This window comes from Miniopterus natalensis, chromosome X, assembly GCF_054644295.1.
Source record: "Miniopterus natalensis isolate mMinNat1 chromosome X, mMinNat1.hap1, whole genome shotgun sequence".
NCBI lineage: Eukaryota > Metazoa > Chordata > Mammalia > Chiroptera > Miniopteridae > Miniopterus > Miniopterus natalensis.
This window is the reverse complement of record NC_142103.1, coordinates 54143979-54166238: the sequence shown is the minus strand read 5'-3', so window position 1 is coordinate 54166238 and position 22260 is coordinate 54143979. Positions and strand designations below refer to the sequence as shown.

General features: G+C 49.1%; 1 protein-coding gene and 1 pseudogene across 13 annotated transcripts; both read left to right on the top strand.

The window, feature by feature from the left end:
• Window positions 1-441: 441 nt before the first annotated feature.
• LAS1L (LAS1 like ribosome biogenesis factor) lies at window positions 442-20502 on the top strand. 13 transcript variants are annotated; one of them, XM_016210171.2, is made up of 16 exons: window positions 448-749; window positions 1628-1753; window positions 2761-2830; window positions 3644-3725; window positions 4820-5101; window positions 5377-5423; window positions 6276-6385; window positions 6468-6563; window positions 8158-8243; window positions 8593-8643; window positions 8958-9164; window positions 9516-9663; window positions 14162-14266; window positions 14625-15127; window positions 18149-18299; window positions 19554-20184. In XM_016210171.2, exons 1-16 carry the CDS (start codon window positions 559-561, stop codon window positions 19675-19677), a joined length of 2379 nt encoding a protein of 792 aa, XP_016065657.2. In that variant the 5' UTR covers window positions 448-558; the 3' UTR covers window positions 19678-20184. The 13 variants fall into 13 exon arrangements, with proteins under 13 accessions (XP_087669440.1, XP_016065657.2, XP_016065661.2 ...); XM_016210170.2 differs by lacking the exon at window positions 19554-20184 and adding an exon at window positions 20195-20502 and having other exon boundaries at window positions 454-749; XM_016210175.2 differs by lacking the exons at window positions 1628-1753; window positions 19554-20184 and adding an exon at window positions 20195-20502 and having other exon boundaries at window positions 452-749.
• Window positions 13392-14151, top strand: LOC148090489 (uncharacterized; annotated as a pseudogene).
• Window positions 20503-22260: the final 1758 nt, after the last annotated feature.

The following is a 22260-nucleotide window of genomic DNA, read 5'->3' as shown; positions in this document are numbered from 1 at the left end:
GATCACCCATTCTAAGCCCATCATTGTACAGATGTGAAAACCCAGCAGATTTTTCAACTCAACTTTAGATATTTAGGTATTAGATATTTGCTCTGTACTCTTGCTTCATAAGCGCATTTCCAGTACATAGGACAACCACAATCCCTCCTTTGCCGCCAGGGGGCGCAAACTAAAATTTCTCCTGCGCTCCAGACACATCTCTCCGGATCTGGGACAGAGACCCGTTAGCAACCAGGAAATCAGCGGAACCTTGAGGCTGAAGGCTTGTAGCTGGTACAGTTGCTTTGAGAAAAGAACACTTCCGGCTGACGAGACCGTACCCTCAAAATGTTGTTCGGTTGGTCCCCAGCTCTCACGTTCCGATTTGTCACGCTAACGCTGGGAGGAGGGCTTGCGTCGGGACTCACACTCTCCCATTGGCTGCTGTCGCGGTGGCGGTTTGGAGTGAGGCTAGCACGTTGAGCTGAAGGTTCTGTGAAGTGCCGCGGTACAGGCTTGGCGTCTAGCCGAGTGTGTAGTGGGAATCCGGGGCAGGGTCAGGTCTGGATCTTCGGGGGAATGGATCGCGTGTGGAGTGCGTGGTGTGGGAAGTGCGTCAAAGAGAAAAGCTTGTCGCCTCTCTGGGCTCAGCGCATCGTAGTCGCCTGGCTCAGTAAGGCCGAGTGGGATCAGGTGACGGTATATCTGTTCTGTGATGACCATAAATTGCAGCGGTACGCGCTGAACCGCATCACAGCGTGGAGAAGCAGGTAAGGCAACAAGCTCAGCCCACCTGCCTGCGTGCTGGTGGCACCTTTTGTGGAATTCCTATAAGACTTTATTCTCCAGCCCCCGCGCCCCCCCAAATTGCCGCTGGTTCCCCTATGAGTGATTTGGGTATTGCTTCTCTCAAGTGCCTGGGGGAAAGTCGCAGTCAAGTTCTTGCACTAATCCTGTTTGTGGAAAGAAAGGGGGTGTGCCTCAGCAACCCTCTTATTAAATCTGCGACCTTTTACCTTTTCTTTCCCTATCTTGGGGAAGGTGCCAGAGGGACCGGTGTGACCGAGCTAGGGCTTAAGGAGTAGGTTAGTATCCTAGGGTGGCTTTCCGATTTGAATTAGGGAGCTTGTCTGCAAAACCAAGTTTGAACGGGGCGCCTCAGTCCAGTTGGTAAAATTGATTTGGAAGCAGACAAGGTATAAAAGCTTCAAGGAGTAAGGGTCTTCTTTAGCAGGATGAGTTGAGGTTTTAAGGGGAAAGAAAGGGCTGTGTCCACGCTGAATTGTTGGTTGATAGCGTAACAGTCTGATGTCTGTGTAACCTAGTCAACCTCTCATGCCCTGTATATTATTGGATCCCAGGGCCGTTACCCTTTCTCTTCCCACCTTCTTGATTTGTGTCTGTTCATTACATTTGAGTCAATATAGGCAGGGGTGGGCAAAAGTAGGTTTACAGTTATAATACAAATAAATACAATAATTAATAAATAATAACACAAGAATAAACTATGTGTTTCGCATTCTCACAATGTAAACCTACTTTTGCACACCCCTGTATTTGGAATAGTCTACAGCAATCTAGGTTCTGAGGTGGAGGGTGGACCAGTGTTAAGGGACCTTTATGATGGTGCTGGACTGTGGCTCTTTAGGTTAGGCAACGAACTCCCCCTGGCAGTGGCTTCTACTGCTGACCTGGTACGCTGTAAGCTCTTGGATGTAACTGGTGGCTTGGGCACTGATGAACTTAGACTGCTCTATGGCATGGCATTGGTCAGGTAAGACCTACATGGGTAAGGGTGGAGGGTGGTTTGGGGGGCAGAGGTGGGGTGGGGTAGCATGTGATAAGCAAATCTTGGCTTCAGGTGCTACCTGAAGGAAAAAGCCCTGTGCGTCCCTGTGTATGGGTCACCCTGTGATTGCTTGACTTGACAGCTTTTGTTATCCCCTGTCAACACACATTCCTCTTTTTCTTCTCCTGAGAGCCTTCTCTCCCATTTTTCTTTCCTTCTCTTTCTTACAATGTGGGGTGTGGGTGGTTCAGACCAGTGATCTCTGTGGGTCTCCTCCAGCTTTGACAGGTTGATTTCTTTCTTTCCTCTAACTCTTTCAGCCAGAGGAACTTTTCAGAATGGTTCAATGTCCCTGACCATGATTTAATGTGGATTCTCCAACTCTACCCCATCTATACCTAGCACTACCCTTTCCCCTTCTCCAAAAGGTTGCTGAGTTGTGGAAGTAGAGACATGGGCTAGGAGTCCCTGACTTGCAAAGTGACTCAGAGTGGTTCTTGCTGTCTCATGCACATCAGGGAAAAAGGCTGCTACTGAGTTTCCTCATCTGTCAAAGATTTTACTCATCTCATCCTATTTCTCTTGTCTGCCTTGAGGTCCTTCCTAGCTCTTTTTGCTTTCTCCATTATTTAGCTGTGCTCCCCATATCATTTGACATAGTCCTTTGTTCTAGCATTTGAAACATAGTATGTTCTAGCATAAACATGCTATATTATGTCATGACTATTTATCCTAGACTGAACTCTTCAAAGCCAAAGCAGTGTCTTATTCATCTGTATGGCTTCAGTAGAGGGCAGACCCTCAAAAATGTTGGACTGGACTGGAACTGTCTTTGCTCTGGCTGACACTAACCATAAGAACAGGACAGAACAGTCGGTGGAAAGGTTGTGGAAATGCAAGGTGTCAGTAATTCAGCAAGGTGTTTTGAAGCCCCACTGGTTTGAGTAAAACAGTTACTTGGGCTGTGCCACTCATTTCTCCCCCAACCCCAGGTTTGTGAATCTTATCTCGGAGAGGAAGACAAAGTCTGTCAGGCTCCCCCTCAGGTTCCTGGCTCAGGAGGTGCGTATGGTAAAGTGGTCTTGCTCAATTCTCTCTCCCCAGGAGAGCTCACTAAATGGGGCATGGGGTGATACGGGCACACAGTAAGGCTAGCTCATCCCATCACTACGGTCCAAGCCCAGCAAGAACCCCAGAGCCTCAACTTCCAGCCTGAAAGAAGCAGACTTCCTCCCTTATTTATGACTGCTATCTTCGGTGGGCTTGGCCTTCTCATCTTGCTGGGAGTGGCCCAGTGAAGCTAAGGTGCAAATGGAATGCATTACTGGGTGGGGACAGGAAAGAGGTGGCAGTCACAGCACCTGCCCTCTGGGAACTGACAGAGGGAGGAGACAGGCTCAGCCATGCAGCATGAAAATGCCAGGCATTCTTGCCCTGAATGAGCATGTTAGGTGCATAGAAGGCAGGAGGGTTCTCGACCATCAAATGAAGCTTCCTGGAGGAAGTGTGGGAGGGAGGGAGGGAGGAGGGGTAAGGGTATCCAGGGAGAAGGACTGGTACAGACAAGCTAGAGGGAGTCTGGAGACAGTGATTTTTAATGCTTATTTATAGGAATCTCTTTGTTGGAGGGATGTGGTTGGTGGTTGGGAGAGGCAAGTGCCTTTTTTGATTTTCAAGTTTACCTCCTCAGAACAGTAAAAAGAATCAGGAGACCTGGTTTCTCATCTTGGCTCTTCCAGAAAGACTGAAACCTCCTCTCAGGACCTCAGTTTCTCTATCTGTAAAACAGGGGGAAGCCAGGCTAATTCATCTCTCTGGTCCCCTCCAGTTTTAATATTTTCTAATTTCTACACTCACACCCTCCCCCACAATCAGGTGAACATTCCAGATTGGATTGTTGAACTTCGCCATGAGTTGACCCACAAGAAAATGCCTCATATAAATGACTGCCGCAGAGGTGAATCCCCAGGGAGTATATCTATCACAAGCCCAGGGACCTGGGTTGGGTGGCTCTGTGGGGAGAGGGAGAGGGAGGAGGGTCTTCACTTGGGGTCAGAGCCAGGACTAGGGTGAGGGAAGTGAGGCACTCGTCTTGGGCACAAACTTGAAAGGGGAGTCAAAAAGCTCAATATTCAAGATAGATAACATTTTAATATGGAAAAACCCACAATGAACAAAATAACCAACATTTTATTTTTTATTTGTTTATTTGCTTTTTTTAAGTCCTCACCCAAGGATATTTTCTCCATTGCTTTTCAGAGAGTAGAAGGGGGGGAGAGAGAGAGAGAGAGAGAGAGAGAGAAACATCAATTGGTTGCCTCCCACATGAGCCCCAACCAGGGCCGGGGATCAAACCTGCAACTGAGGTACATCCCCTTGGCTGGAATTGAATCCGGGACCCTTCAGTCCACAGGCTGATGCTCTAGCCACTGAGCAAAACTAACCAACATTTTAAAATGAACACAGGATTCGTGTTACTGAATTCTCCTTTTGCTTTAGACTCCAATATGGCTTGGCAGAGCACTGTTCTGATCTCAATTATGGAGTTTTTCTGGCATCCCCTTAAGTTTTGTGCCTGAGGAGGAGGTGAGTGGGAGTGGGTTGAGAGGTGTGTGCCGTCAAGTGTCATGAACCTAGGCGTTCTTGGGACACTCCATTCCAACTAAGAGCCCCTGATTCAGCCTAGCCCCTTCATGTTGGGGAAACTGAGTTCTAGAAAAGGGAAGAGACTTGGCCAAGGCCGTGTAACTAGCTAGTGGGACTATTCCTATTCTCCTACTTGACAGCCCTGTGCCATTTTTGGCATCCCATCTGTAAGTCTGGTATTAGTTTTTTTCTAGGCAAGGTGCTAGTAAGCAGGAGAAAGCAAAGGATAAGGCTAAATCAGAGGAAGAGGGCCTGTTTCTGGATGTTTAAGATTTGTGCCTTCTTGGAGCCAAGCCTCTTCTCTTGGGCCTTCCCACAGTGCTTGCAAGGATGAGGCTGGGGGCCTGCGAGGAGCTTGCCTGTTGCTGCTCCTATGGCACTGCCTTCCTTCCTCCCCTCCTTCAGGTTGCTATTTTGTCCTGGGTTGGCTCCAGAAGACCTACTGGTGCCGCCAGCTGGAGAACAGCCTGAGAGAGACCTGGGAGTTGGAGGAGGACAAGGAAGAGACAGATGAAGACAACCAAGAAGAATCAAAGGACATTGTTGATGATATCACAGAACAGAAACCAAAGCCTAAGGATGAGGGGAAAGGTGCAGAGCTGGATGTCAGGGCTGATGGAGACAGCACAGGCGACAAAGAAGTTGATATGCACTGGGAAAAGGCTCAGAGACATAAAGAACTATATGGTAGGTGTCCTTTGTGGGGGGCAGAGAGGGACCCATGAGCCTGGAAGACTCAGCCTTAGGGTTGTCATTGGTTATTTTCCACGCATAGCATTTTGTTTGAGATTGTGATGAGTCTTAGCTTAGAAGAATTATTGTCACAAACCATCTTCCTTGAACCCTGTGAAGCAGAGGCAATAATTCTGTTTACTCAACAAATGAGGTGAGAGAGGCTCAGAATCCCATGAGTAGAAGGGGCTGGGCTGGCTGCCCTATCTGTTTCTCTCTTTTGTTTTCAGAAAGAGCCCGAGAACTATTGGTATCATACGAAGAGGAGCAGTTTAAGGTAAGAAAGTGCCCTTGACTTGGCATATTCTCACCTGCCCCAGCCATTTCTTCCCTTTTGCCAGCTACCTGAGAGAAGTCCTGAGAAGGAATTTGAAAGAAAAGTGGCAAAGCTTGAGGGAACTTCTTGGTAAGAGATAGCGGTGGGGGGGGGGGGGGGGACTAGGAAGGAGACAAGAAGAGCAGAGTCCAGTTGGCTGATCTCCACACCGATGGAAGGGAGCAGATGATGGAAGTTTGTGGATAATCTGTCTGAGTGGTAGGAAACAACTGGGCATAGGTGATTGCCTAGCCCTGCAGTAATGTAGCTCATCAGCAGATGACTCCCAAGAACTTTCCTAGATCAGGTGAGCTTGAGGGGTGCTGCTTTTTAGCAGGAAGTGAGGTAGCTTAGAAACCATTTAGCTCAACCCTTGCTTTTCACAGATGAATCCATGGATAACGGACTGGCCCAAGGTCACATATGCAGTTAGTGATGGAACTAGGATTAGAACTTGGGTCTCCAGATTCTCTTTCATAACCCATTGATTCCCCTCACCCCTTGACCCAGGGTCTCTGCCCAACTCCAACCAAATACCCCAATGATTAACTCAGTATTAGAATATCTGGTGATTGGGAGCCACAGGGAATTCAAGGGTGCGGGGAAGAGGAGGAAGAGGAGAAAATCTGGTATTTGAGAGTCAAGATATTTTTAGTTTCAGGTCTCATAGGGGAGTGGTGGGCCCACCCCTGCATGCCCTGCCCTGTCCCCTTAAGGAGGGTGCTGAGAGGTCCTATGGGAAGGGATCCTGGAGGGGTGGGGGTGGGTTGCCTGGCTAAACCAGCCTTCTGATGGGACCCTCTTTGCTGGCAGGTGCTGGAGAAATTTAGGCATTTACCTCAGGCTGTTAAGGTGTGGAATCAACTGTCCCCACCTGTAGACTGTATCCTGGCAGAACTCAAGGGCATTACATGGGAGAACAGGTGTGTAATGAAGTAATCAGGGGCTGCCTACTCTATAGGGTAGAGTGTAGCAGCCTCACTGAAATCAGTTTCCATATCCCAGCTTGCCGACCTCTGCTGTAAGAAATCTCAGGGCAATTCTGATCCCCCATGGCGTGATCCTGCATTCTGCATTACCCTTTCCTTTTAGCTCTGCAAGGTACGAGGTGGGGGTTGCCTGCACTAAAATGGCCAGAGGCAGGACGTCTCCTGTCATTTGTCTCCTAGCCAGGTCTCTCTGTGCAGTGGTATGTGGAGCTCTTGGATTCTAGGAAAAGCCCTTAATCCTTACCACTTTGCTGCCTAGCCCTTGTCCAAATTTGAGGTAAAAGATATGTAATGGGCACTGCTCGTCTTTTCTTTTGAAATTCTACTGGAGAATATCAGAGTCCCCTGGATAGTTATGGTTGGGGGAACAGGAAGGGCCTTCCCAGGGCCTGGCTCATCAAAAGACTAAGTCCTTTCCCACTCAGTATGGCCACAAGCCTTCTCCCCCCACCCCCCAAATAGTGCTCAGTTCAATCCAGAACAGAAAAACAATGTCTATCCATTCCTCTCCTTCCTAGCTCTTGGGGGCTTGCTACCTAAATTCAGCTAGAAAGGACTGTGGGGAACCTTCCACCAAGAACCTGTGGAGGCATTGCTACACCTTCCCAGCTAGAGAGAGGAATGAATCTGGGATGGAGCAGGAAGATGGTATGTAGGTGGCAGAGTAGGCCTGGGTGGGAGCCTGCAGTGAAGATTGGGGTTGCCCCTGGAGTCTTCTTCACTTCCAAGATACTACTAGGTTCAAAGATGTTTTATCAGTATTTGCCCAGCCTAGGCTTCTTGGCTGCACCCTTCGGCAAAGGGGTGGGTGGTGGCCCCCTCAGCAGCTGGGAAATCTCTCCTCGTGCCCCTATACAGTATCTGCCTGGTTGCGCTGAGCAGGCAGCTGGCAGGCTGTTTTAAGTGCTCTTCCTGGATATTGACCTGAGGAGATGGAAGATTGCTAGAAGGACAGACAACTCTTTCTTTCTCCAGCCTGGTGGAGGGCGGGATCTGAGCATGATAACTCTCCAGGTGTTGAGACACCTTGGGAACTCTTGTTTCAGCTAGGAGAGCATCTCTTGGGAAACTGCTAGCTCTGGAGGAGACCCCTGGCTGTTGCTGGTTTCAGTTTGAGCTAGATGGGGGTGAGGAATTACTTCTATCGCCTACACTTTCGACCTTAAGTTCTAAGTTATAGAACTTAGCTCTGGGTTCTTGGGGTCCCTAGGAATAAGGATCATATTTCATCCAGCAATTGAATCCTCAAAGTTTCTGCTTCCAGGATATGAAAGAGAGCACCTTGGGAGGAGGGGAGGGGAGGAGACTGGAGCACTGTCCAGAGACATAGTCTGAGCAGGAACTAAAGTGTAAAATCCCTTGACTCTTTGACTCTAGACGTTTAACTCCTCTGTGGACCTGAGACTTTTCTCCATCTGTGCTTTCAGGCTTGTTCAGTCACTGCTGCCCTCATTATGAGCCTTAGGTCAGCATGTGCTTAGTAAATGCTTGGTCAAAACCCACTGATCCCAGTCCCTGGCCCAGCTCCTGCCCCAGGAGGCTGAGGCCTGAGAGCCAACTATCAACTCTCTCTCTCTCTTTTTTTTTTCCCATGCTGCTTTGACTACTTGAGCCAGAGGCATTAGCTGCCTTGGGAGTGGGTAGTGGAGTAGGAGAGGGTCTTCTGCCTGCTTCAGTTTGTTTAATTGAGTGCCATCTTTCTCCAGGGAAGCTGTACTGGATGCTTTTCTGGATGATGGCTTTCTCATCCCCACATTTGAGCAGTTGGCAGCTTTGCAGATAGAGTATGAAGGTAGGGTCTTGGGGGCTCACTGCTGCCTAGGGTCCTGTGTTTTTTGGGCAAGAACACCAGGGGTAGGCTGGGTGGCCCTGGGCTGGGGGCAAAAGGCTGTTTCCTGCCATTCCATAGCCTCTGGAAGCCCCATTGGGCTGAGCAGAAGAGGTAGCCTCACTTATAAGCCCTACTGGGCTTTTCTTAGGTGGCCTGGAATTGTGTGGGGTGGGGTTGGGTTGGGTTGGGGGGAGTCTTAATGCCATTATTGTGCTGTGTTAATTGTGATTTAGCCACTTACTAGAGAGCTAGAACAGCAGAACTGGAAGGGCCTTGTGAGGTCATCTAGTTCAACATCCTCATGTTACAGATGGGCAGACTGAGGTCCAGAGAGGGGAAGGTACTGACCCAAAGTCACACAGTGAGTTATTGACAGAGCTGAAGCTAGAACCAGAGCTCTTTTTATTTTATACTGTTTTGAGTCAATTGTTTGTTGTCAGATACTAACTAGTTTCTCTCCCTGCTGTTCTGCTCTCCTCTTTCCTCCTGTTCTGCGATGGCAACTCTGTTTTTGTTGGTTGTGGGGCCCCCTCTCCTTTTCCCTCTTTCTCCAACCCTCCCTTTCTCCCTTCTCTTCCTCCATCCTTCTCTCCTTTCCTCTCCTTGCCCCTCCTTGTCTCCTTTTGTACCCCCATGCCTCCACTTTCTCTTGCAATGCGTGGCCCTTATAACCAGAAAACATGGACTTCAATGACATCCTGGTACCAAAGCCGTTCTCTCAGTTCTGGCAGCCCCTGCTCAGGGGCTTGCACTCCCAGACCTTCACGCAGGCCATGCTAGAGAGGATGCTCTCTGAGCTGCCAGCCTTGGGGAACAGTGGGATCCGGCCTACCTACATCCTCAGATGGACTGTTGAACTGATCGTGGCTAACACCAAGACTGGTGAGGGACACTAGCCCTAGCCCAGGGCCTAATGCAGCCCAGATAAGAGCATCTGCCACTGTTCTCAGCTCAGCTAAATAGCACCAGGTGGATATATCCCTTGTTAAAGATTTAGGTTTGTCTAAGGGCATTGCGGCAACAGTGGACAAATCTCCCTCAGCCTCTTTTCTTCTCAGAGCCAACTAAACTGAGCTGGAGGCAAAGGGCCTTCAGAATGCTTTTAACAATTGGGTGGTATAGAGTGGAGAGTCTGGGGGTGGGGTGGGGAGGGACAGAGTCAAGCTTTTCAAAGTACAAGGTTGGGTGGGGTCTTACTGGTTCCTTCTCCTCAGGCCCTTTCTTCTCTCTCAGGACGGAATGCCCGCCGATTTTCTGCAGTCCAGTGGGAAGCAAGAAAGAGCTGGAGGCTATTCAACTGCTCTGCCTCACTTGACTGGCCCCGGGTGGTTGAGTCCTGCTTGGGCTCACCTTGCTGGGCCAGCCCCCATCTCCTTCAGCTGTAAGTCTCTTAATTCCATCTATTAAGAGGGTGAGGCACAGCAAGCCTCAGAGTTAGAATGGCAGAGTTAGATGGGCACTTGCAAGAACACCTAGTCCTCTCTCCTTCCTCCTAACTAATGGAAGAACTGAGCCCAGTATGAGAATGGATGAAACAACCTCCTTAGAGTGCTTAGCACAGTGGCCTGTACAGAGTAAGTGCACAATAAATGGTAGCTGCTGTTTTTTATTGAACCCAGTCTTCTGAGTCTAAGCTCAGTGTTGTCTCCTTTATTGTCTTCTCAAAGTATGCTTCCTATAGGTGCTCTGCAACCTTCAGTGGCTCTGTATTGCCTTCCTGATGACACCTAGACTTCTTAGATGACATTCAAAGATCTTTCTGATTCCGCCAATCTATCATGGTAACCCCCCCTCATGTGATTCCCCTTTATGCAATCCACCCTGGGCGCTGTGGTCAAACTGAATATTGCAGTGGTTTCTGTAAACACCTGTGGTGTCTCCCTTCCTCACCCCAAGCCACTTCCCTCACACTCATGGAAGGCTTTAGCACTCTATTCTCTTCCTGCTTTCTGGAGCAATATCTGTTTCATTTGAGTGACCCACCTGACTCTCTGCAGCTCCTCAACTCCAGTGATCTTCTTTCTCCATGACACTCAGCAACCCATTTCCATCACTTAGAGCTGTTCCATCTCTGAAAGCTGACATCGCAACATCCCACTCAGTGACCACCATCTCTTGTCCTTCCAGTCCTCACCCTCACATCCCATGGCATCTTCCCTTTGCCTGCATCCAGACCTCCATCCCTTCATTTCCTCCCTCTCTCGACCTTGCTTCCTCTCAGTCCTGTGGTTGTTCACTTCAGCCACTCATCAGCACCCCTGGCTCTGCCCATTCATTGGTGTATCTGACTTGCAAACCCCCGAGCTAGAATTGATCCCCGCTCTGCTTCCCCTATTCCTCAGCCCAGGGAGCTGAGCCCTGCTGGAGAAAACCATATAGCTCTGCGGATTGCTGCCACTGCAGATAATGATTTTTAAATTTCAGGCCAGACCTCAGTTCTGCTAATCTTAACTTGTACTTGTTTTCTGCCCGTTTTTCTCTTTCCTGACTGTTTTAAATCCTTACCACACACCTCAAGCCCCTCCCCCTTTCACCTTTCACCCTAGCTTCCTCAAGCACATGGAGGCATCCTTCAGGGCCCCTCGACCCAAGGTTCATTCCTCATGAACTGATCTGCAGCTACACTCAACCTACTCGCCAGTCCAAGGATCAGGTGGCCTTCCCCTGCCTCAGAGCCTGCCCCTCCACGTGTTCTCTGGAGCCACTTCTGCCAGTATCACTGGGGCCTCATCCCATCCTCTCCCTTGCTCTGCTGGCTCTTGTTCTTCAACCTATGATTGTGCCTGAGTTTATCTCTTCTTAAAAGAACATGACAATAACAACACAAGCAAAACCTCCTTTGACCCTGCATCCCTCTGTTGGGTTATCACCAGCTTGTCACTCCTTTCTCTCCCGTCAGAACGCCTCAAAAGAATAATCTGCGTTAAACAAATCTCGATTTCCTCACTACTCTCTTACTCTTCAACCAGTCACAATTTGGTGTTCACCCCCAGAGCTGCTTTGACCTAATTACCAAACCCAGTGGGCCCTTGTCCATTGCTGGGCCTGCTGCACTGATGCTGTTTACCAGTCCGTCTGTGAAATGCCTTTGCTTTTTTACTGGTTCCTATAAAGTGCTGAGGCCCAAATCTCTGTGTTACCCAGGCTTTTCTCCCAAGATTCAACCTCCTATATTTGACAGCATGTCAGACATCTCCCCTTGGATGGCCCACAGTCACCTTACTGTGACTAAAAGAGAATTGATCATCTCACTCCCCACCCCAACGCCAAAGTGGTCTTCTTCCTTTCTCCCTATCTCACTTGGTGCTGGCACTATCTATCCTGTCATGTTGACACTCTCAAGTATTTCCCAAATCTGAGATTTTGTATTGCCATATCTATTTCCCCTAGTGTCTCTTTCTCTCTGTCAGACTAAGCCTTTCAAGGGCAAGAGCTCTGCATTAGCCATCTGTGCCTTAGCACTCTACACAGGTCCAGGCCCCAAACAGGTCTTAGTAAATGTTGAATTAAAGTATACTTTGCTGTTGTCGCCAGCAGTGCTGTCTTTGGTGGGAGCTAACTCCATGCCTGGGAAATGAATGAAGTGGGAATCTGGATGCCAAGACCCTCTTAGTCCCCTGATGGCCCCCATAGAGTCAGAAAGTCTTTCTTGAGCCTTGATGCCTTTTGGGGCACAGTAGTAGCTTATGAATAGTAGCTTATATTATTATAAGTTATAGCTTATAAGAGAAAAAGTAGCCTTATAGACGAAGTCAGCCAGGGCAAGACCTGCAGGAGATGGGACTGAACCAAAGAGCCAAATCTCCAGATGTGTATGCTCTAGACTGGAAGTGATATGGATGGGTGGGAAACTGGGAGAAGAACCAGAAAGGCCTAGAAGAGTCAGGAAAGCATCACAGATGAGGCATTGGAGCAATTTGAGCCCAGATAAGAATAAAGGAAGTTTCAAAGCCAGAAGGAACATGGACAGCATGTGTATGTAATGGAGGGAGGGCATCAAAAGAGCAGCATGGAGAGGTTCGGATAGGTGGCCTTCAAGGTACTTTCCAATCCTAAGTGCCTGTAGAGTGGAAGCTGCTGGTCTTGGAGAAGTCTGGACCAGAGGGATCTCCCAACCCAAGCATACCAGAGGGATACGACACATGCCAGCAGTAACAGCGGCTCACTTGGGTACGATTTCTCGTGCACAGATCCTGCTTTTCTGAGAAATAAATGAATCTAGTCTGAATCACCCCATTACACAGTTTGGGAAATGGGATTTACCCAGGTACTATGCTGCAAGTCAGTAGCAAGTCTGCAAGTCAGAGCTGAGGCCCGAATCTTAGATATCCTGTCCTTACTCCTGTGCTCTTTCTACGGTGTTCCATTAGATGGCACTATTGCAAAAAGCATGTGTTATTAGACACATAGAGAAGTTGGCTTTTGTTTCCCCAAGAGGAAAAATAAAAGATACCACTGGCAATTACATGTAAGGCATGGTACTGTGTTTTTTGTAGAAGTTATTTCATTTGGCACAGCAGTCTTTGAAGATGGAGGTGTAATACTCTTATTTCACAGATAACAAAGTCATTGAGGCTCTGAGGAATGAAGTGACTTATCCAAAAGTCACATGGTTCGTTGATGGTGGGGCAGGGATTTGGACACAGGTCTTGTGAGTCCCAAGTCCACCTTCTTTCCACCAACCTGACCTGTGACTCAGCAAACCTGAGGAAGGAGATGCATTTTAAGATTCATATCACCCCTGCACCTCACTGGTCAGACTAGACAGCTTGAGATAGCAGGTGGGTAATAATAAACAGCAGTGATATGGCATCTTGCCAATGTCAAGTGCCTGGGAATATTTATTATTAATCATACTAATGGGCCACTGTGAGAGGAAAGAGAGTTTCTCTCTGGCTTTTCCTCTAATAAGACTGGAAGCTTTCCAAGAGCTTCCCCCAGCCAGCCAATATCGATTCAATTTGAGCCAGAGTCCTCTTGGAATATGAAATTAGCCCTGCAGAGAAGGTCTCCCAGTAGAGTAACTAGCCCCCAGCCCTGCGCCCTGTGACCAGTGACTGGAGACTATTCATATGTGGCCAGCCTGCCTGTGGGGCTCAGAGAAAGAACAGCCCCCTCAGACTATACAGCCTCTTCATGAACGGCCCAAAGTTCAAACTTGATACACCTAGAAGAAACTATTCATCTGTCCACCCCACCCATGCCTCCAGCAGTGACCAGGTACCTGCTAGGTGCCTGGTTCTATGTGAGGTTCTGCAAGTGATGCTCACCCTCTTCTTCCTCAGGAGCTCTCCTTCCCAGTGGGTGTGTATCTGTTGGTGGTTTTTCTGTTACACTGTCCTTTGTGTGCACCGTGTCATCATCTTTAACTCCCCTCAGGCTGACTCCTGCTATCTGGTCATCAAGCCCTGCTCTCTGTCTGTCCTTCACAGCTTCTCTCCCTCCCATCTCCACTACCAGTGCCCTAGGTCAACCCTTACTGACTCTTCCTGGTTTCCCTGCCTCCAGGCTTCCACATCCAGGCCATCTTCCACACTGGCACCATGGTGATCTTCAGAAACGCAGCGCTCACCTGTGCTCAGTCATCAGGTGACCCCTTCTGCCCAACACACACACTTAACCTTTGCAGCCTGTTCTTCTCCCACAGCTCCTCAGTACAGCCCTTCCCCTTGAGCCAGACTTGTCTCACCACACACACACAGCACAGTGTGCTCACTCCTGTCTCTGCACAAAGTCCTCCCTTGATCTCTCCTGCCATCTTTGTGCTTTCTTCCTCCCCCAAGCTCCAGTAGTGCCTGACGTCCTCAGTGCTCATCTGGCATCCCTCCCACATCCTGCTTTGTCTTGTCAACTGCTGCTTTTTTTTTAATCCATTCCAGGCTGGGCTGTAGTTGTTGCCAGAGAGGGATTGTACTTTTGTTCCACTTAGAAGGAGGCCAGTACACTTCTAGGCATACTTTTGGAGCTCAGGACAGATTCCTCAGGTAGGCAAGCAGATCTCCCCATGTCCAGCCCTGTAGGCCTATTCACTAGTTTGTATATTTACATAGCATTTTAGTACAGATTAATAATAGCTATCATTTATTGCATACCCACTATGTGCCAGGCACTGTGCCAGTCATTCTGTCAGGTGCCATTATTGTCCTCATTCTACTGAGCCACACAGATGAATCCCAAAGCTTGTTCAGGGTCCATAGTCTTATTTTTGTGTTCTGTTTGTTCTATTGAACTGCCTTTTAGAGGCAGGTATGGAAGTTCAGAGGCAAGTTTAAACTGTGGAGTGGTGGATATGTAGTGACTTGAGGTTCTGAAACTTTTTACCCCACCCTTTCCTTTTTTCAGCATCTTCAAAGCCATGGGCCAGGTTCTGCCAGATGAGGAGCAGAAGAAGCTGCTGCACATCTGTTCCATTTATACCCAGAATGGAAAAAACAGCCTGGTGGAGGAGGGCTCAGAGGCCTCCCCCATTGGGAAGTACGCATACACACTGGACAGCCTGTATTGGAACCTCAAACCAGTTGGCTCCAGCTCCAGGCCTGAAGAAGAAGCCCAGCAGCAGGAGGAGAAGGGCAGCCTTAATGATGTCAAGGAAGATGAGAGGGAGGAGAAAGAGGTCTTGGAAGACCAGGTAGAAGAGGAGGAAGAGGAAAATGATGACCGAGAGAAGTGGGAGGAGGAGGATGATGAAGATGATGATGATGATGATGATGAAGATGAGGAGGAGGAAGACAGAATGGAGGTGGGGACTTTCTCTTTGGAGGAGGAATCCCCCACTGTTGAGAATGCCAGGCTCCTGGCTCAGAAAAGAGGAGCGCTGCAGGGCTCTGCATGGCAAGTTAGCTCGGGTAAGAAGCCTGATATACACATTCTCCCCACACCCATCTGTTCTCTCAGGCTGCCTCTTGAGGCTTTTTTCCATCCCAGAGAAGAAATGGAAAGTAGCAGGAGGTAGCACATGTGAGGCAAGCCTTGGAGGCAGCCTAGTATATGGATGACAGCTTTCTTCCCTCCCCCTTAGGACAAAGCATGTAAGTGCCAGGGACCTAAGCACTGTCATGTTGCCAGCTACTTCATGCAGAGAGCACATTCAGAGGGGATGATATAGGTATGGGCCCTGTGCAGTAAGACATAGAGGAGAAAGTGAGAGGTAGAAAGTGGGTATATGTCTGATTCTGCACGTGTTTTTCATGTCATGCAGTGATGCAGGGGCAGAGTGACAAAGGAGGGCTTTTTGTGTATATGTGAATGTTTATGTACACATGCAGGCTGGGTGGTCATGAGACAGGATTTTGCCGTGTGTATGAGAAAGAAGGAACCCAGAGGCATTAAGTCAGAGGAAGTGGAAGTGAGATCAGAATAGTGAGAATAAGGAGTGACATGGGTTTTAGGTGAGCACATGTTAGTGAGACAAAGCTGGGAGAGTTGTGTGATAAGAAAGTGGGGGGCCCTGGCCAGTTTGGCTCATTGGCTAGAGCGTTGGCCTGTGGACTGAAGGGTCCCGGATTTGATTGCAGCCAAGGGCAAATACCTCAGTTGCAGGCTCCATCCCTGGCCCTCGTGAGGGAGGCAGCCAATCAATGTGTCTCTCTCACATCCATGTCTCTCTTTCTCTCCCACTCTCTGAAAAGCAATGGAAAAAATACCCTCACATGAGGATTAAAAAAAAGAGTGAGTGAACATGAACCTGTACCTCCTGAGGGTGGTCCTTTGAGTGCCCTCATTTAGGGTAGGGAGCAGGAATCTTAAGGCAGGGAGACCCCAAAGGAGTGAACAATCTGGCGTGTGTGCGTGGGCATGTGTGTATGCGTACATACTTAGATATGGGGAACAGCCTGTGTGATGGAACCTGAGGGAGGGAAAACAACTGGGACTGGGTGTGGTGTAGAGTGGGCATGGTAGCGAACAACAGGGAGAGAGAGGGGAGGGAGTGGAGGAACTTAGGGGAAAAGGTGGTGCCTTTGCCCTTGTGTGGACATGCGTGGAAGGGCTGAGGCATAAAGGCTTTGAGTGGTAGGGGTGAAAGAACATGCTTATTGATAGTGAGGGGAATTGACACAGGCTGTGTGTGTGTGTGTGTGAGAGAGAGAGAGAGAGAGAGAGAGAGAGAGAGAGAGAGAAGGGGGCTGTGAAAAGAGATTGTGAAATCATTGAACATGCTTCAAGATATACATGCACACATAGTCATGCATGTTTTTCAAAGAGGAGGCAGGGTTGCCAGGAGGTATCTGTATGAGGCAGAAAAGTGGCAGCACTGAGGTGGGATGTGGAAAGACATGAAAACAGGTAGTGAGACAGCCATTCAGAGATCGCCTAAGTGTGTCCATGCTGTCACTGAAGGAACATGTATAAGGGTGTCAGGCTAGAGAGGCAGGGACAGTGATATAGACAGGGTTGTGGATGTTAGCGATGGGGTGGAAGGATGGTCAGGTCAGTGACGTGGGGGTAGGGTCCTTGTGTACGAAGGTGTCTTTGTATGCACAGGGCAATGCAGGGCATCAAGGCAGGCACAACTTCCTTCCTGTAAAGGGCAAGGGGTGGGGAAATAGGCAGGCAGGGGAACAGCCCTTCCTGAGGTGCTTCTTTGGGTAACATAAAAAGCTAGTCCAGGGTTGGTACTTTCAGGAATGCTAGGGGCATTATGACAGGGAGAATTCTTTGGATACCAGGAAGATGCAGAAGGCCAGAAACTGTATCAACTTGGAGAAGCTCACTATTGAAGGCTTTGCTTGAAAACACTGGATGTACTGGTGTGGGGATGGGGACGGGGATTTAGTAATAATACTGTGTGGAGGGTGTTTAAGTGATAGAGCACAGGGGGTGGAGAGTGCCAGACATAGTCCATTCTCTGTGGAGTATGTGTGGGGTGGGGGAAGTAAGGAATAGTTTGTGAACATGGAAAGGCTAAGCCATTAAAACCTTTCCCTTTCCCCTTTGCCATTGCTTCCTCTGTGTGCATACACATGTGAGGATACAGTGACATTAAGATTTCTGGGTTGTGTGCCTGTGAATGAGAGGTGTAGGAGGTGGAGTAAAACAGAACATCTGTTGAACAGAGGACTTGGTCTGTGTGCTTGTGTGCACATAGGTGGTGGTAGGGGCTGGGATATGTATGCGGTGAGACAGCCCTTCTCTAGAGAAGGGATGTTCTTTGTGTGTGCAGCTGGGGGCAGTAAGATCTTGCAGGGCATGGGGTAGCATAATATCTCTGAGAGGGAGTACATACTGAGGTGGTGTGTAAATGTCACAAGGCAATGCCACTAAGAATTGGTGTGGCCTTGAGCATGTCAGGGAGTTTGTGTGTATATATGTAGGAAATCTAAATCATTCAGATACTCTGAGGTGTCTGTGGGTTTGGGGAGGAGGTGTGGAAATTCTAGGGTGCCTAGACTTTCCAGGACTTATGTGTGTGTGGAAATAGGGGTGAGGGTGAGAGCTTTACATAGTGATACAGCCAGGTCTGAAGATGTATGTAGGGGCATGTCTGAGGACATGGGAGAAATGTGGAGAGGAACAAAAGTATCTGTAGTTCTGTGCATGTTGTGCGGAGAAGGGGAAGTGGGGGTGGCGGTAGGTGGTAGTGATGGTGGTGGTAGGTAGTGGTGGTGGTGGTTGTGGTGGTGTGTGTGTGAACACAAAGAGGAAGAAGGGCCATAAAGCATGTATGGGGGAGTGTGGAAGGGGTAAGAGGTGCTAAGGTGGAGAGGAGCTCAGGAGAAGTGATACAGAGAGGAATGAGGCTAGAGATACACAGAGCCAATGCCCAGTGGGCTCATTGAGGTGGGTGGGTAGACTGGAGACGTAGGCCTGTGCACCAGTCTGAGAACTAGCCAATCAACCTGTTCTTGCCTCCTCCCTTTGCTCCACAGACGATGTGCGGTGGGACACCTTCCCCTTAGGCCTAATGCCAGGTCAGACCGAGGACCCAGCAGAGCTTATGCTGGAGAATTATGACACCATGTATCTTTTGGACCAGCCTGTGCTAGAGCAGCGGCTGGAACCCCCAACATGCAAGATGGGGTGAGTGTCCATGGAAGCAGGATTTCTCACCCCTTTCTCTGCCTCCTGCAGGAGGGAGGAAGAGAGGGAGGGGGAGGACACAAAGTGGAGTGAGTGAGGAAGGTAGTTGTCCCCAGTCAGGGCCTAAATGAGTTAAGTATAGCTCCATTCTCTGACTGGGCCCTTGTAAGGGCTCCCAGCCCCTAGTGAGGGGAATCAGTGAAGGAGCCATGCAGAAGTGGCTTGGCTCCCCTCTCAGATTGCATCACGTTTTTGTCCGTGTGTAAGTGTGTGTGTGTGTGTGTGCACGCACGTGTGTGCACGCCTGCACATGCATTTTGGGAGGAGAAAGTTCTACAGCTTTCAACAGGTTCTCTAAAGGGTCTACCATTCCCAAAAGGTCAAGAACAGATACTCTAATCCAACTTCCTCAGGTTTCTGAGGAGAAAACTGAGGCCCAGAAAGGGGAAAGGATTTGTCTAAAGGTGTGCAGAGTAATCCCCACACTGTCCAGGCATCTTGGTAGCAAGGCCTGCACAGAGCTTCATGGTCTCCCTCAAGACTCACCTCTGTATCACAGGCGTGGGAAACTCTTGGGTCATGAGGGAGGCAGGAACCAAGCAGCCCTTGCTGAGGGGCTCTGCTGGTGGTAACACAAAGGAGCCCATCCTGTGGGCCTGTATGTTCCAGAATGCAGGGCCATTGTGACTGGGGGACTCCTGTGAGTACCAGAGAGAGATCTCTGTGGGCCCCTGAAACTGAGAGTCTATCCTTGTGCTGCCTGCCCACTCCCTGGGAGATGAGCCCCTTTTCCTCTGGACATTAGTGGAGAGGGTTGTAGAACTCTGAGGCCAGCAGCTCACCAGGCCCAAGCAGTGCCATCAACTCACTGTCCGAGGCCAGGGGACAGCAGGCCTCTTGGAGAGAGAGGAGGAGGCAGCTGGGGAAACCAGATGGTGTATCGTTGAGAGGGGCCCACATATCAGAGGGAGAGAGATCTCCTCTACCCTTTGGTAATGCTGGATTGGTGAATACCGGGTACCAAGGGTGAAGTGTGGGCAGGTGGAACTCATTCCAGAAGGAAGCTAATTTAGGCCAGCTCCCACACCCCCTGTAGTAGGGAGGCTTCCTCCACTGTACCAGGCATTCCCACCCCTGACTTGGCTTTGTGCCTTGGGCAAGTTCTTTTTCATCTCTGGGCCTCAGTTCCCTTGTTTGTAAATTGGTGGGTAATGGGAGGGGATGGGACTAGATCATCTGTAATGTTTTTTTCAGATGCTGTAGTGTAACCATGGATCTGCCTGAGGGGAGGGATGATGGCTTTGCTCTCAGCTGTCACCCTCATCTACCTGGAAGGTCCTTCGACCTGCAGGAAGCAGGGGAAGCCAGAGTATTCTGAGCAGGGCCAGGGAAGGGGAGGGTGAAGTGTACCCCTAGAGCAATGATGAAATCCTGAGTTGGGAGCTGGGCCTAGTCCTATAGCCCAAGGTTGGTCTTGGGCCCCTTAAGCTGTTGGGGTGGGAGGGATGCCAGCCCAGGGCTCTCTGGGCTCCCAAACTCTAGAGCCTAGGGAGAAGGCCTGTTAAGGCAGCCACTTTCAATATCTTCCTGTGGGTGGGGTGGTGCAGGTCCCCCCTCTTACCTCAGCCCAAATATCTCTGCTTTAATCTGGCTTATATACTGGGGCTCTGTGTAAAGTTTAATTTGAAAAGTTCTATTCCTCCCATTCCTCCCTCAATTGAGGGGAGGACAGAGCAACCCCTGGGGGCTATCTGAAGTAGTTTCTTAGATTTGCTCTAGTCTCTTCTGTGTGAATCCAGGCAGGACAGTGGGCCCCTCCCATAGGCACACAAACATCCTTAGCCCTTCCAGAGCCTAGAGCCTACTCCTTCCCTGACTGTCCCACCTCTCCATAGCACCTTGGGCCTGAGCTGTGGCATCGGTAGTGGCAACTGTAGCAACGGCAGCAACAACTTGGAGGGCCTTCTCTGGAGCCAAGGCCAGCTGCACGGGCTCAAAACTGGTCTGCAGCTCTTCTGATGTCCACCCCAGTACCATCTCTGCTGGGGCAGGAGCCCACCCCCCAGTGCACCTGATGTTCCATGAAACAACCTGGGAGACAGTCCTGGTCAGCCACATCAGCTCAGCATTCACCACAATGTGATTTTGATTATGTTTTTGTTGTTTTTTGAAAAACAATAAACTGGCAACTGTTGTTTTGGTGTTTATGAGATGAAGGGTTCTGTGCTGGAATAGACCAATGTAGTTTACCTTTTATTATGAAGGCTTCAGAGAAGGTGGGATCATAATGGGGCTTTTAGTGGGATCTGGGTCCTAGGGCCCCTGGGGCCCACTGCCCCTGATTGTTTTTACCACCAGGCTCCTTTCATACCTTCTTCCTGACTCAAACCATTTTTGCTCTCCTCAGTTGTAGTTTGGGGCCAGCTCACTGGGAAGTATCAGGCTGCAGAAGAGAGGCATTGCTGGACATATGGGCCAGCCAGAATCAGGGGAATATTTGCCTCACAGGCTTGTTGTAAGGATCAAAAAAGATAACATGTGCCCTGGCTGGTTTGACTCAATGGTTAGAGCGTTGTCCTGCAGACTGAAGGGTCCCGGTTTTGATTCCAGCCAAGGGCACATACCTCAGTTGCAGGCCCCATCTCAGGCCCTGGTCGGGCACATGCGGAAGGCAACCAATCGATGTCTCTCTCTCTCTCTCAATCTTTCCCTCCCCCTTCCATCCCTCCCTCCCTCTCCCCACTCTCCCCCATTCTCTCCTCCCTTTCACTTTCTGAAAAAGCTATGAAAAAAATATCCTATCCTCTGGTGAGGATTAAAAAAAAAAAAGATAACATGTGAAAGTGCTCTGTAAAGCTTATGATGCTTTGTATGTATGAGTGATGTGGATTCATACCAGAGTTGGTGGGCCTTGATCTCAGGACTCTGGTCTCTATATAACCTTGGACGAAGTGCCCTGGCCCTCAAAGACTGACCTAAAGATGAGGAACAGGCTGAGTTCATTTCTAGTCCAGGTCAAGGGAGAGTAAGAGGCAAGGATCATTGTTGGCTGGAATCTTCCTGAAACCTGAGATTTGTGGAGCCAGGTTCCTGGGTGGGCTTCTTCAGATGGCAGGGGTGGGGGTTGGGGTAAGGGAGGGGTGTGGGGAAGGACCAGCCAGGAAGGACATTAGCCCAATGTCCTTGGACCTTTTCTTTCTGAAGGGATTAGAGATTGATTAGAAAAAGTCTTTCAATTGCACACACTTAACTGGGAACAGGGTTGTGAGTTGGGAAGGGAGCATAGATTATATTATTATCCAACAATAGTAATTGAGAGTCACCCTTTCATGATTCCTGCCCCAAAAGGAACTCCCTGTTTTGTGGGGGAAGTCTGCTCTGCCAACATAATTATAACAGAGTGATAATAGAGGTATGGTTCAAGATAGCTGTCTGGACAAGGAAGTGGGACCTCTTAATAGAGGAGGTGACATTAGCAGTGTGTCTTCAGACAATAGAATACTAGCCAGAACAAGGATTAGAAGGAAGATAAAAGTCTGGAGGGGATAAGAAAGAACATGGCATGTTGGGGCACCTGTGAAGGGTCCAGGATGATTGGAACATGGGTTATGTGAAGAAAATGTAGGTCCTGAGGCCAGAGAGGTAAGCTACAGAGGGATACAGTCAGACTAATTGATTTTCCACCTATGATTAAGGAGAGGCATTGAACACTGAATTGTCCTTTCTTGAAGTTCTATTTTTATCACTTCCCCTACCCTCATACTGCCACTGCCCTCCAAGAAAGTTTTTTTTTTTTTTTTTTTAAATAAATGTATTAGCCCTGGCCAATTAGCTCAGTTGGTTAGAGCCTCGTCCCGATATGCCAAGGTTTTGGGTTCGATCCCCAGTCAGGGTACATACAAGAATCAACCAATGATTCTATAAATATGTGGAACAAATTGATACTTCTTTCCCTCTCTCT

Excerpts from the sequence above, each read along its gene's own strand:
- LAS1L (XM_016210170.2), top strand. The coding sequence starts at position 559 with ATGGATCGCGTGTGGAGTGCGTGGTGTGGGAAGTGCGTCAAAGAGAAA. Across the intron at positions 3,726-4,819 it reads TATAAATGACTGCCGCAGAG|GTTGCTATTTTGTCCTGGGT; the intron begins GTGAATCCCCAG and ends CCCCTCCTTCAG. Across the intron at positions 18,300-20,194 it reads CCCCCAACATGCAAGATGGG|CACCTTGGGCCTGAGCTGTG; the intron begins GTGAGTGTCCAT and ends ACCTCTCCATAG.